The sequence below is a fragment of the Phodopus roborovskii genome, unplaced genomic scaffold, assembly GCF_943737965.1.
Source record: "Phodopus roborovskii unplaced genomic scaffold, PHOROB, whole genome shotgun sequence".
Lineage (NCBI taxonomy): Eukaryota > Metazoa > Chordata > Mammalia > Rodentia > Cricetidae > Phodopus > Phodopus roborovskii.
Genome location: NW_026126603.1, coordinates 3,035,727 through 3,049,269, shown reverse-complemented (window position 1 = coordinate 3,049,269; position 13,543 = coordinate 3,035,727). Strand labels below are relative to the sequence as shown.

General features: G+C 45.2%; 1 protein-coding gene and 1 long non-coding RNA gene across 4 annotated transcripts in view; one reads left to right on the top strand and one right to left on the bottom strand.

Annotated features, from left to right (window-relative positions):
• The window catches only part of Bend7 (BEN domain containing 7), an 82,929-nt gene extending 70,214 nt beyond the window's left edge, over window positions 1-12,715 (bottom strand). The window contains exons 1-2 of one of the 3 annotated variants that reach the window (XM_051205828.1): window positions 12,250-12,715; window positions 9,918-10,001 (exon numbers count right to left, since the gene is read on the bottom strand). In XM_051205828.1, the coding sequence (XP_051061785.1) occupies window positions 9,918-10,001; window positions 12,250-12,310 (145 nt within the window). In that variant the 5' untranslated portion in view covers window positions 12,311-12,715. The remainder of the gene's footprint in view (window positions 1-9,917; window positions 10,002-12,249) is intronic. The other 2 variants (XM_051205830.1, XM_051205831.1) reach the window with 2 other exon arrangements.
• The window catches only part of LOC127237498 (uncharacterized), a 168,030-nt gene that overhangs the window by 130,517 nt on the left and 23,970 nt on the right, over window positions 1-13,543 (top strand). The window lies entirely within an intron of this gene.

Below are 13,543 nucleotides of genomic sequence, written 5' to 3'. Positions count from 1 at the left end.
GGGGGAGGGGGAGGTCAAAACTAAATTCCCTACAATGATTATCCCACACCCTGGCTTGCTAAGTACTATGCTGTAGGTCACATATATAGGAGGCATGCTTGTTGAAACATTTGGATAGGATCTACTGCCATTTATGTATAGCTATGCTGCCATTATGTTAAGGATAGAATAAAGACCTCACTGCACTACTGCAGAGGAAATTCCTATGCAAGAAACTGTCTCCACTCAATGTATTGTCTCACTCAGATTAGCTGACAATTGGTAGGAAATTACAGTTAGCATGTTTCAATCTGGTAATCATTAACTCAAGAATGGTTATTAAAGCTGGAGGCGGTGATACACACCTGTAATCCCAGCACTTGGGAGGCAAAGGCAGATCTCTGTGAGTTCAAGGACAGCCTGGTCTACAGAATGAGTTCCAAAATAGCCAAGACTACTTAGAGAAATCCTATCTTGAAAAACCAACCAACAAACCAACCAACCAACAAACGAGCAATGGTTATTAACAGTGCATCCTGTACCAAATACTGCAATAGGAAAACAGTGAGCATTTAAACTCAGAAGTCTTGCCCTTAAAGAGACTTAAATTGAACCTGGAATAAATAAAGGAGGACCACACAGAGGATGGAAGAGGTTACTCAAGACTGAGACCAGCAGTGGATACACCCAAGGATGTGAACTGCAATATTATTGCAGGGCGCCTTCACACGTGGTGTATCTAAGACCATGGAGGCAGAAGAAAGTTAGCACACAGGGCCACAAACAGCATCCTGTTTCAGAGGGATAAGTTGGGGTGGGGGTGGGGGTGGGAGTGAGGGGTGGGGGACTCTTATTAACCAAATGAAATAGGAAACATACACAATTAAAACTAAACATCCCATTGTTAGTGTTGACATATTTTACTTGTGAAATGAGAGGTCCAGTTAGTTACTAAATGTCACTAGGGTAAGAACTTTTAAGAAACCAAAGAGTTGAGTAACCAAGTTTTAAATTGGATAGTTTCATTTCAAACCAAGTTTAAAGTCAGACCCTTTTTGTCCTTCATTCATCAAAAAGCTGTTGATGTTCTGCGCAGAGCTGACCCCTAGTCTATGATGCAGCAGGAGAGGTCCATGAATAAACTACTTATGTTTCTACTTTAATAGGCATCCCAGGAATGCTGCAGGGAAGAGGCAGGGGAATGCATACTGACTACGGAGAGGAATGACAGAGAGAGCCAGTGAAGGAGGAAGATGGGTGGCGAGGACTGGTGACGAGGTACATGACTGACAGTTTGAGGAAGCAGGCCTGCTGTAAGAGTGAAAAGATACTGGTCCAGCTGAGTATAGGGACTGAGAAGGGAAGTGTCAGGAATAAGTGGGAAGGAGACACAGCTTGTGCTGGGGGCCATAACATGTGGGTCTTAACTAGAAAGCATTTAATGAAGGGGAATGTCAAGCAGAGAAGCAAGCCAAGGTATGTATGATACTAGAGGGAAACTAAAGGTGCCCCTGATCAACTATTCCATGGTTAGGGTTTCTGGCATGCCCGGGCTGTCTTCCCTGATGCTGCTGTGGCTACTACATCCCTTTCTAAGTTGTTTTCTCACCAATAATCTGTTACAGGTTTCCTGTATCAATGTCCTAGGTCTATTTTTAACTTTGAGATGCAAAATACACTGTTCCAAAATCTTTACTTTTCTTACTGAAGTCCATATACTTTTTTTTTTTTTTTTTTTTTTTTTTTTTAAGTATAAGCACATGGTCATGGGAAGCAAGAGGGAGAAACTATCAGTATGTCTCAGATTCTGCCCTTTGAGGACATTTTTTAATGACCTAATCACAACCAGTGTAGGAGAAGTAAAATGTGACATCTACACTTCTCACTTAGAGAGCCTTCCTGAAAAAGATAACCTTCCTTCAGACAGATACTGCTCCCATGTGGGTCCTCAAGAGTGGGTGCAGGTGATGACAGCCTCACTTGTCCTTGTAGGGCACCCCTGGGAAGGAGTGACTTGAGAGGCTGTGCTCATGGCCTCTGTTCCCCCAGAAAGATGATGGCTGATAGACTTACTGTTGGAATTGTATAATATACAGCTTTATTTTCTTTAAGTTAAAAACTGCTTTGTGTGGACTCTGAGAACTAGGCAACATTAGCCATGGTTTTAAATGGATAAGTATTATCTCAGGCACTTTGTGTCCATGAAGTAGACACAAGGTTCAACACAAGCAGAGCACATGGCCTCTCAATTTTAGTTTTGAACATACTGATTTTACATGCAAGTTTCTCAACCTTTCTGGACTTTTGTTTTGTTTCATTTTGTTTTGTTTTCTAGACAGGGTCTCTTTGTAGCTTTGGAGCCTGCCCTGGAACTAGCTCTGTAGACCAGGCTGGCTTCAAACTCACAGAGATCCGTCTGCCTAAACTCACAGAGATCCGTCTGCCTCTGCCTCTGCCTCTGCCTCTGCCTCTGCCTCTGCCTCTGCCTCTGCCTCTGCCTCCTGAGTGCTGCTGGGATTAAAGCCTTGTACCACCAATGCCCCACTACTTTTCTGGATTTTTAAGAGGAAATATTTCAAATAGTATCTCACGACCAACATCAGATAACCCACATTTTAGCTTTAACGTGTGTGGTGGGTTGAATGATAACACCCTCATAGGCTCATAGGTTTGAATGTTTGGTTCCCAATTGGTGGGTTGTTTAAGAAGGTTTAAGAGGTATAGCATTGTCGGAGGAGGTGTGTCCTTGGGAGTGGGCTTTGGAAGTTTTAAGCCAGCTACAGTCTCTCTGTCTCCTGGCTGAGGGTGAGGGTGTAGGCTCTCAGCTACTGCTCTAGCACCATATCTGCCTGCCACCATGTTCCAGCATGGTTTGAACCCTCTGAAACTGTAAGCAAGCAACCAGTTAAATACTTGCTTTTGGTTTTTGTTTGCTTTCTGTTTTTTAAGACAGATTTCTCTGAGCAGATCTGGCTGTCCTAGAACTCACTTTGTAGACCAGGATGGCCATGAATTTAGAGATCTGCTTACCTCTGCCTCCCAACTTCTGGGATTAAAGGCATGTGCTACCACCTCCCAGCTAAACACTTCCCTTCATAAATTGCCTTGGTCATGGTGTTTCATCATAGCAGCAGAACAGTAACTAAGACAACATGGCAGATTACATGAACCTCCTCAAAGAGGTTCTTTGTTGCAAAAGTTGCAATAGAGTAGGCCATTTAAGTGAATCTTCTTCAGTTTGATGTAACAGTGTCTGATACAACCACATCCTTCATGAGAGTCCTAAGATTTCCAGCTAAGTAGCATATAAACACAAAACTATACCAAGTGCTCCTGAGGATCCAAAGAGGAATCCAGGCCACACTTGCCTCTAGGATTGGACAAGCCACATCAGGACAGATTAGGAGAGGTGGTGAAAATAAACAGTTCGATGTGACAACTGTGGAAACAGGGCTGGGGAAGGATTTGCATGGTTACCTAGACCACAATAAAGCCAGACACAAAAATAAAGATGAGGCAGTTCATGGTAAGTACCAGAAAGAACTGATGTTCATCTTTAGTAGTAAAACATTCAGAAGAGAAACACTTTGAATTTGGAAGGAGATGGGGGAAAGGAACAATAGGAATTAAAGCACAGGGCTGTCCAGTGTGAAAGGATGTTATTTAGGACTCTATATGCTGAAGAAGAATCTGATGACGTAGTTTGGCAGGCAGTCTTACTCTATCACGAGTTTTGTTCAAAGTGTCATTAATTGTTTTATTTTTTTATGCATATAGAGTATTTTTTATTTAATTTTATATAACAAAGTCCAATTAAATGAAAACAAACATTTATACACAATATTTGGGAATTTGGGCGTCGTTCTTTCCAAACTACTTCCTGCTGGTAAGGGGCGCTGTCTTGGGGGATTCGAAGAAGATTCAGATATCCTAGCTGTAGTCTGTAGGGCTGTTTTGTCCAGCTGTTTGGAATGTAGGATCAGCTTGTACTCTGTTTCAGGCGGTCTGGTGTGATCAAACCACTCATTAATTGTTTTAATTTTATTTTAAAATGGTGTAGGTGTTTTGCCTACATGTATATTTGTGCACCACAGGCATGCAGTGTCTACTGAAGCCAGAAGAGAAGTTCGGGTCGCCTGGAACTGGAGTTACAGATGGTCATGTGTGTCACATAGGTGCTAGGTCCTCTGCAAATGCAGCCAGTGCTCTTAAGCACTGAGCCATCTGTGAGCCATCTCTTCAGCCCCTCAAGGCGTCATTAACTGCTCATCTGAGATCAAACTGAAGTTTTCTGAACCTAAGTCTGCTTTTTCTCTGCTGTGGTATAAAGTGAACAGGCTTATGGCCTCAGCAGTATTGGAAATGAACTTCAAACCCCCTCAGGACAGCTAGCATTTTGGTAGGAGTCTGGACATGGGATAAGACATGATAGGAGAATGGAGATAAGAAGCAGTCTTGGTAAGAGGATAGAGATAAGAATGCAAGGAGGCTCACTCAGGGACTATGAGAAAAGACCAGTTTGCATAGAACATTTTTTCAGTGAGAGGAAGACAGAAGTGAAGAATGGGAAGGTAAGCTAAGAAGACAACAAGCAGGAAGACGAGGAGCACAAGCCATGCTTTCTCCACCAAGCAGAAGCAGAATGAATCGGGTCAGACCACATTCAGACCCAGTTACTGGCTTCTGAAACTTGGAGTAAGTAAACACTTCTACAGACCCACTTCTGTCCTCTACAAATGGAAATATCTTCTCAGAAGCAATGTCAGTTAAGACAGGAGAATGTGGAAGTGCCAAGCGCACAGGAGACGTGAACAACCCTCTCTTTCTGAGTGGTTTCTGAGCTTCTTCCAGCTCTGTGTTATAAACAATCTCCTACCTGAGGTGCCTATCTTCATCTACAGAGGTTCCACTTGCTGGGAAGCAGGCATTGGGAGGCAGGGAGGTTCTGGAAGGATTGGACTATGGATGCGGAATGCTCAGTTAAGAGAAACAAACTTGACTCTACAGTCCCTGCAGAGAAGAGCCACTCAGTCAGAACAGCTCACCTGAGCAGAATGGGGCAGTGAGGGAAAGGATTAGAGGCAGCTCTGCCAGGGCAAAAGATCTCAGAGCAGGTATCTACTGACATGATTTTAAGCAGGACACCTGCTAGTCACTGTATCACCTTATGCAAGTCACTTTCACCTCTGAGATGAGTCTCTCATTTGTAAAACAAGAGGATGACCAAGGTCTATTTCCTAGTCTAATAGTGGTAGTAATTACATGACAATGAAAGCAGCAAGACAAGACTAACTACAAGTGCCCTTCCCCAACTCTAGGTAGCCAGTACCAACTTAAGAATGACCAAGTCTACATCCAAAGCTACAATACATCTAATGACACAGGAGACTTTCTAATGATGAAGAAGGCTGCAAGTGTTCCTGAAGTCTCGTGGGGGGGGGGGACCTGGAGTATAATGACTGCAGAATTCCAACAGGCCAGAGATTCAGAGGACTAAAGGGGCATGTGAGGTTCTCTGGGTCTCCTTCACCCTTCTTGGGGCACCTCTGCTTTCCTTTTATCAGCGGTGCATGCTGGGGCCCCTGCAAGGAAGTGCATCTGAGTAAGCATATCATGTGGTCAAGGGCAGGACTTAGGGGAAGTCACACTGGTTTACACCCTAGTTCTTCCACGGAGCAACTCTGTAAAACTCTCAGGTTCTCCTACAGAATAGGAATGCCAGTACTTTTATTAGGACAATGAATGGAATAACATACCAAGTTCTTAGCATTATACTGTACCCGGCTTTTGATAAGTGATACCTACATTTGCCATATTCTTAGCATGCAGAGATGCCCCCTCACTGTACCATCAAGGAAGAGAAGCACTGTTAAGAAAAAGGCCAGATACAGGCATAACTGGGTGTGGTGCCAAGGGTGAAACTTCTGCTAAGAGGACTAAGTGCACCATTTTAGATCCCAAAAGCTGGCATTTAAGGGTTCTGCCTTTTTCCATTTTCTTGGTTCCCTTGACCCCAAAGTCACATCCAACTCTTGGCATGCTATCTGATGAAACATAAAGGGGTCTGTCCTTTTGGGATGGTCCAGGCAGGACTTTGTGAGGCCACCCAAGAACTGAGGTGGGACCCAGAATACCTAATCCCTAGGTAAAGAGTGGCTGTCCCAGGAAGGAACCCTGCACTGTGGTCAGGGACTAAGTTTCTAGCTTAAAGAGGTGTGTGGAAGTCTTTTCAGTGTGTTCTCTTGAGGGAGATTCTGAAGCCCGTGGTAAGAGCAGTTCTCATCAAGAAAGAGATTACAAATTCAGAGATCTGGACCCCAGTCAAAGGCATCACTATCGAACCACATACTTCACCTGCTGAAAGCTATGTTACTAATGAAATGTGAAAAAGAACAAGACAAACAGGGTTGGCACAAATGTAATTGGAGCTCAAGAAACATTTACTAAATGAATGAGACTTGAACACCTGAAGAACAATTATATGCTTCAGATTAATATACCACAAAGGCAAATCTGAATTAAAATCTAAAATATGATTTGTGTTACTTAATATTTGTGTTACTGTTACAAACAATAAGTTATCCTATTAAAAAGTGTCTTCTTAGTTGGGTGGTAGTGGTGCATGTCTTTATTCCCAGGACTCAGGAGGCAGAAGCAGGTGGATCTCTGTGAGTTCAAAGACAGCCTGGTCTAGAGAACTACATGGAGAAACCCTGTTTCAGAAAAAGAAACAAACAAACAAGCAAACAAAAAGGGTGTCTTCTTATTAGCTAAAGCCTTAGTAATCCTTGGCTTGGTAGACCAGAAGTTACATTCCGTCACTAGTGGCTTATCCTTTCTCCCTGAGCTTTAGTTCAGTTCCCATCATTATGGGAATGACAACAACTGCCCTGATTATTCTCAGATAATGTAACAGGAGAATACACTGTCCATGTGACACCCACTTTAGGTCTCACTGTAAAGATGCCTATCTGCTTGTCGCTCTGTGCTAGCCACTGACACTCTTCCCACCAGGAATCTTCTGCCTATGCAAATCTCTGCAGTTCAGGGTCTAGCTCCCCACCCTACCCTTCCAACTAGCTCTTGCTCCTTTCCCTGTTCCTTTCCAACTGTCACTTAATTACTCTTCAGGAAGACAGAGACTCACAGGAGAGTGTTTAAAGCGCAGGCCGAACTTGCCCTAAGCCATATCAAAGATGAGGGTGATGATGGTGTTACAGATGTGCTGTGAAGGGTAAATTAGAACACTCACATAAAGAGCCTTGCATACTCCACTCAACCCTCCACTGTAGTCATTGCTGCACACTACACCTCACTGCTTCCAGAATTGTATTATCTCCACATCCCCTAAAAGACTGTAGTCCTCAGAGCAGAGTCCCTGTCCTATTCATTTCTGATCCCATTTACATTCCAGAAAGGGGCTCAGCTCACAGTTATTTCCTCACAGAAACACTTGTTGAGTTGATTAAATAAACTGTTTCCCTTCAAACAGTACTCAAATCTTCACTGTAGTTTCAGAAAGCTAGATTGAGAAAGCCAAAGTCCACAGGGTAAAGTTACCTCTTACAACCCTTAATCAAATCAAAAGCATATGAGTAATTCCCAAAGCACTTACACAGGCCATCATTCTAGGGAGATACTTTACCACGCTGTGTATGTCACATTAGTTAGCTGCCTAAATATTCCTAAGAAATAGATTTGATGTGGGAAGCTCTGCCAAACTCTAGGAGACTCTCTATTCCCAAGAAACATATTTGGATCTTATAGATGCAGAGTGGTACAGTGAATACAAGTCAGAATACTGAAAGTCCTACGTAAATCAAGTGGGCTTTACTTTTACAAGTATACACTTCTCAAGTATGAAAGTATCCAACTCTCCTAGCTCCACACCCTAGGTAATATTAGGGAATAAATCTATGTTTTAAGGAGAATAACATAAACCATAACATAGTCAACAACAAAATTCTTAATTTCAGATGCTATCTGGAGCTATTTCTTGCTCTAAAAATCATGTTTCCAAATCATCTGCACTTCATTTTAGGTGACCTGGATGGTCTTTGGGAAGCATATCTGATCTTCCCCAGAAGAGGTACTTATTCAAACTCTGAGCTGTTGCTGTCGAAAGCCTTCTACAAACCACTTTCAAGATGACTCCATGCCTGGCTCTTTTATCTTTGCTTCAGATAAGGAAGAAAGAACATTTGCCCTGTCCAAGAGCTTGCATTTTACTAAATCCCAAGTACAAGCAGCCTGCTCTTCTTCAACCTTTCTTCCAGCCTCACAAGTCATGACTACTCAACATCATCACTATTTTTCAAGCAACTAATAGGAAAGAGCTGCGAGGAGACCTTTGCTGCACAAGAACTAAATCCAGAACATGATGGTCCACTTACAGGAGAAACGTAAAATTTCTACCAGAAAGCAAATTCATCTTCTCAAATGGCTAAATCAAGTGGTCCCTAATGAATTCATCTGACCCAGGCTAGAGCTCTGAAGAGAGTCCACAGTGAGTCTCTTTCTGGGCCATAGTGCCTCACTTGATTTTGGTGTTCAGTGCTCACAACAGCCAATAGGTGCTAGGAGTGGTGCTGGTCTTGGGAATGTTCTCTGCCTTACTAGAAAGATCCAATCCGAGTGCCTATTATGATTGTTCTGGAAGGACTGCTATGTTTCCTGATGTCACCTTTGTGAGTGTTAACTTCTGCCTGGTCCGCCCTTTGCACCCTTTGCTCCCTTTCTCTTCCTTAGACCAAAACAGAGAGAAAACAGTATGCTCTCCAGCTGTCAAAATGTTTTCATCTTTAAAAAACCACTAATGGGGTCTACGCAGCAATCCAGCCACAGGCATCCCCATCCCTAGTCACTGGGTAGTCCTGGCCCTTGATCTCAAGCCCTCGTACCCTGACTTTGTCACATGTTCTGCCTCCTGGTTGTGCAGCACCTGGCCCTTACCCTACCTACTACCTGGGGTTGTAGAGCGTTCAGGATGGGCAAAGTTGAAATTAAATGTCACCATTTCCCCTGCACTTTGTCTTGTTAAGCACTTTGAGAGGAAACATCCTAGACAGTTTGATTTTTGCCTCAAAGGCTGCAGACACCAACTGTATAGGCAAGATTCTTCACATATATACTTTATGGCCATGCTACACCTGGCAAACAAGCTACCCTTTTGGCTACAGGCAACACCACTTGTCACCAGGGTTACTGGACGCTGCCCTTTGTCTGTCCCTGGGGTAGGAACACCTGGAAGGACAGTGATAGGTGACAGGCAGTGCTCTTCCCTCTGACCACAGGTATTAATGAGAAGGACGCAGCTAGAAACAAAAAGCTATTTGGTAATAACTGGCACTATCAGGAGGTGGTTAGGCGGACAATCATCACACTTTTATCCTCCTTACGCTTTTTGACTATAGATTTAATTTAATTTTGTCATGGCAGGATTAGCAACCAGGCCATAGAGGTGAAGGGACATTATAATAAGACAGCACATTAATCCTCTATCCCACCCAAGGCAGAAGCAAAACCAAACAAATAGCAGCTTCCTGGAAATTGAATTTCTGTTATCCAGATGTCAAAGATGTAATGCCCCAATTACACAAACTATTGCCAGTGAAGCATGCCAGCAAATATGCAATGTAAATGGGGTGAGCACCGAGCGACAAAACTGCGCAGTCAGCATCTGGCTCTGTGACTGAGTGATAATTAGCACTGTGTGTAGACACTAATAAACATTTATGTCTGAAATTACAACTTTTAGCAATGTTAATAAGGGATATATTGGCAATCTGTAAAATAAAAGGTCTTGAAAAGAATGTCATACATTAAGCAATGGCAGACACTTCCCGTTCTTCGCACAACCTCTCCCATTACCCTGCCCCGGAAATTGCAAATGGCCCCCATGCTGTTTCGATAAGAAATTAATTGACATAGGAACCTACCTAAAAAAACGGGTTGTGTCTCTTTGGTCTCCCCATTAACATCATTGCTGAATTCTGAGATCTTATACACATCATGGTGATAATCTGGCACAAGAAAATAACCGAAAATTAGAATTTTAATGATTTCAAGAAGGAGGAATAAACAATTCAAGACTCCCATTCTCTATATGTGTAACTTACAAGTATATTTTCAAGAACTCTCGCAGATATTGTAGTCAACAGAAACCACTCAAACTTTGCTCACTGTGAAGTACACAAACTTTAAACATTACTTTGACTTTACAGACAGCTATGCTTGGTTAGTCTTCACAGTAAATTTGGCCCTCTGATACCAATTACCAGGTTTTTTTTCTCTGAGACAGCAAAGATATTCGTAAGAAAAAGAAAAATCTTGTCAAATTGAAGGCCAGGGGAAATCTCTCAAATTTATTTCCACCACCCATTTTTGTGAGCATCTAACAAGTATTTTACCTCAGAACTGCCTCTTGACTCAGTTTACTCAGAGCATCTCGACTTCAAAGTAAGCACATTATTTTTTTCAAAAAGATATGGATGTGTTATTTCCAAGGGGGGATACTTTGAAAAGAAACAAGACTTTTACCTTTCACATAAGTGAATCTTTTGCATTCAATTACTGTACTTTATTGAACATGCAATAGTTTTATCCCCCCCCCAACTTTTCTGAAAAGCACCTGCACAGCAGAATCAAACTCATCACAAAAAAAAAAAAAAAAAAAAAAAAAAAAAAAAAAAAAAAAAAAAAGAAAAGAAAGATAGGGAGAAAGGAAAGAAAAGAAAAGAACATGTCATGTTAATCAGATTTTCAAATGCAATGTCTTAGAATCTCTGTGGAAGCCACAGAACTTTGGTAACTTTGAGAGGTCTCTTTCCATCAATTATCCAAGCTTTCACAGGTCAATGTGACAAAACTACCTTCTCTTTTAAGGCAGAGTAGTCATTTCTTTGAGGTCAAAGACAGAAAAGCAGCCCCCATTCCTGAATGAAACACAGTGTATGAACAGGGCCATTATACATGGAGAGATTTACGAAGTACAAAAATGGAGTAATCAACATCCTTGTTGGTGGGGTGGGGTGTACCAGGAAAGAGGAGCCAAATATTTTGAATACATACACTATTTCAGGCCTCTATCATTAAACAGTACAAAACTAAATTAGGGGAAACACAGATGAGCAGATCCTCAAAATGTCTATAATTAAACCATTTCCAGACTAACCAAAAGCGGGCTTTCTAGAATCCTCCTTTCAGCTTAGCTGAGTTTGAAAACTTGATGGCTTGAAATCACCCTCCAATGTCCATCTGTTTACATGTGATTTCTCAGGTCCTTGGAACAATACTGTGGCTCTCTACTCTGATGCCAATGATAGATAAAAATCACTCATGGAAAGTGGACAGGTTCTGTGATTTGGCTTTGGCCTCAAGTTGATTCAAAGATACTTAAGAGTGTAGGTTGAAACCAAGAATTATGACCCGTGCCATTACCGTGAGGGTGGGGGGAGTGTCACCCCTTTCATTTATTAAAGTGACACAAGACATTTTGACAAGTGTATTCCTTATCTTGAGTTGTCACCATTTTTTTTTTTTTTTTAAATGACTCAAATCAGGAAGATTGGTTCAAACAAGTAACAAAACCCAGAGGAAACACTATTCAACTTTCTCCTCCCCGGACAAAATAAAAGCATAGAGTGTGCTGTACACCTGTTAGTCGGCAGGATCTAACTGGAATTTTTTTCCCTTTCTTTCTTGTAATGACACTTTGTCTGACTGGTAGGCGATCTAGTCTGAAAACACCTTTCCACCCAAAGCACTCAACTAGAAAAGATGCTGTATGTCAACAATTTCTGTTTTGAGCTTGGATCCCTAATGAGCTGATTCTTCTTTAAAAGAACAATGATCATCTATTTTCCCTCTCTCTCTTCTCTTTGCGGGATGGGGGAAAAAATAGAAAACAAAAACAAATCCCAGTATATGCTCGGCCTGCCAGCCAGGCAAACCCTCAGCCACCCCAGCCCAGCGGCGGCCGCGGTGGCGGCACCCCCGAGCGGGCTCGGCTCCCCGGTGTCATTGTTTGCTAATTTCCTGACGTGCCCTCCGACTTGTTTACCTTCAATAACACCCCGTGGGTCCCCTCAGGCACAACTTTCCCGGCTCCGGGGCGTGTGCGGCCCGCGGGGCCCCGGGTTCGGGCGGGGACGAGGGGGTCGTGGCGGGCGCGCCCCCGGCGTGGAGCCCGCGGGCGGCCGGGGCGCGCGGGGCCGAGTGCGCGGAGCGCGGCGCCGGCTTCCCGCCGCTGTCCCCGGGCCGGCCGCTTACCTCGGCTCACCAGTTTGAAGCTCTGGGATTTCCTGCTTCTTTTCCTCTCGGAGAACTCCATGGTGCGGGCAAGGTGGCGGCGCGGCAGGAGACTGAGGCGGCGGCTGAGGCGGGCTCGTGGCACCACCGCGGAGCCGCCGGGACCAAGGTCCGCGTCTCGATCGGCGGGGGAGGCCGAGGGACGGGAGGAACCACCGCGAGCCCGGCCGGGGGCTGCGGGAACGAGCTCCCGGGTGAAGTTGTGCCCTCGCGCGGCGCCGCCTTCTCGGTGTCTTAGGCGCCCCTTCGGTGCCCCCTCATGCCGCCTCGCTCTTTCCCGAACGCCGCCCGCCGCAGCCCAACTTTCCGCTGGGAGCGGGGCCGGGCGGGGGCGCGGAGCTGCGGGGTGCTCGCCGCGGCCCGCCTGGGCTCAGCCTGCGGACGCGGCCGGGGGGACGCAGCGAGCCGAGGGAGGGCGGCGGCGGCGGGTGCGGAGCGGCGGCCGGGGCGCTGACCGCCCCCGCGGGAGGAGGGGCCGCGCCGGCGGAGGGGGCGGCGCCGCCGGGACCCCGGGGCCACCTGCTGGCGGAGCCCGGCCGCCGCCATCCCCCGGGGGGCCGCCGCCACCGCTGGCCTCGGCCGCACCGCGCCCCAACGAGGCACGGAGGCCGCGGCGCAGCGTCCGTAGCGGCTCGGGCCCACGGAGCTGTCCCCAGGCGGACGCTGCGCTCTGCGGGGCCTCCCTCCGCCACTCCGGGAGGCGAGCTCGCCTTTAGAAATAAGCCAGGGATCCCGGTTCCTCAGCAGCCAGGCTTTGCTCTGTCTGAGAGCCGGGCGGTGCCAGAGTCAGACACCGATTTTAGGCAACTTTTAGCAGGGGGTGAAGAACTTACCCATCCGCGTTCTGCAAGTGAACGGGAAAAGATCTGAGAACGTGCTACTGAGAAGACTATGGGAAAGAGTGAAGTTCAATTCTTTACCCCCATCCTGGGGGCTGCAGGAGGAAGTTATAGGCAAGGGGTCTGCTTGGAATGGGGCTTGGGGGAGGGGAGTGCAAGGGGTGAGAAATACAAGAGGGGCAGGCTTTTAGGGAAACAGTGGTCATACATAGCAGGTGCAGGGGACCCTGCCACTTGACGCATAAATACCAAGATAATTGACGTCCACAGATGGCCATTGGTAGTTTTATGTGATATTCTTTGAGGAGCTAAGAGTACACTCACTGTCGGCGCCATTTCTTGCAACATGTTTTAAGCGGGAATGGGAAAGATCTTTATATCATCTGGGAATGCTAGTGCGGGAACATGATCTGACA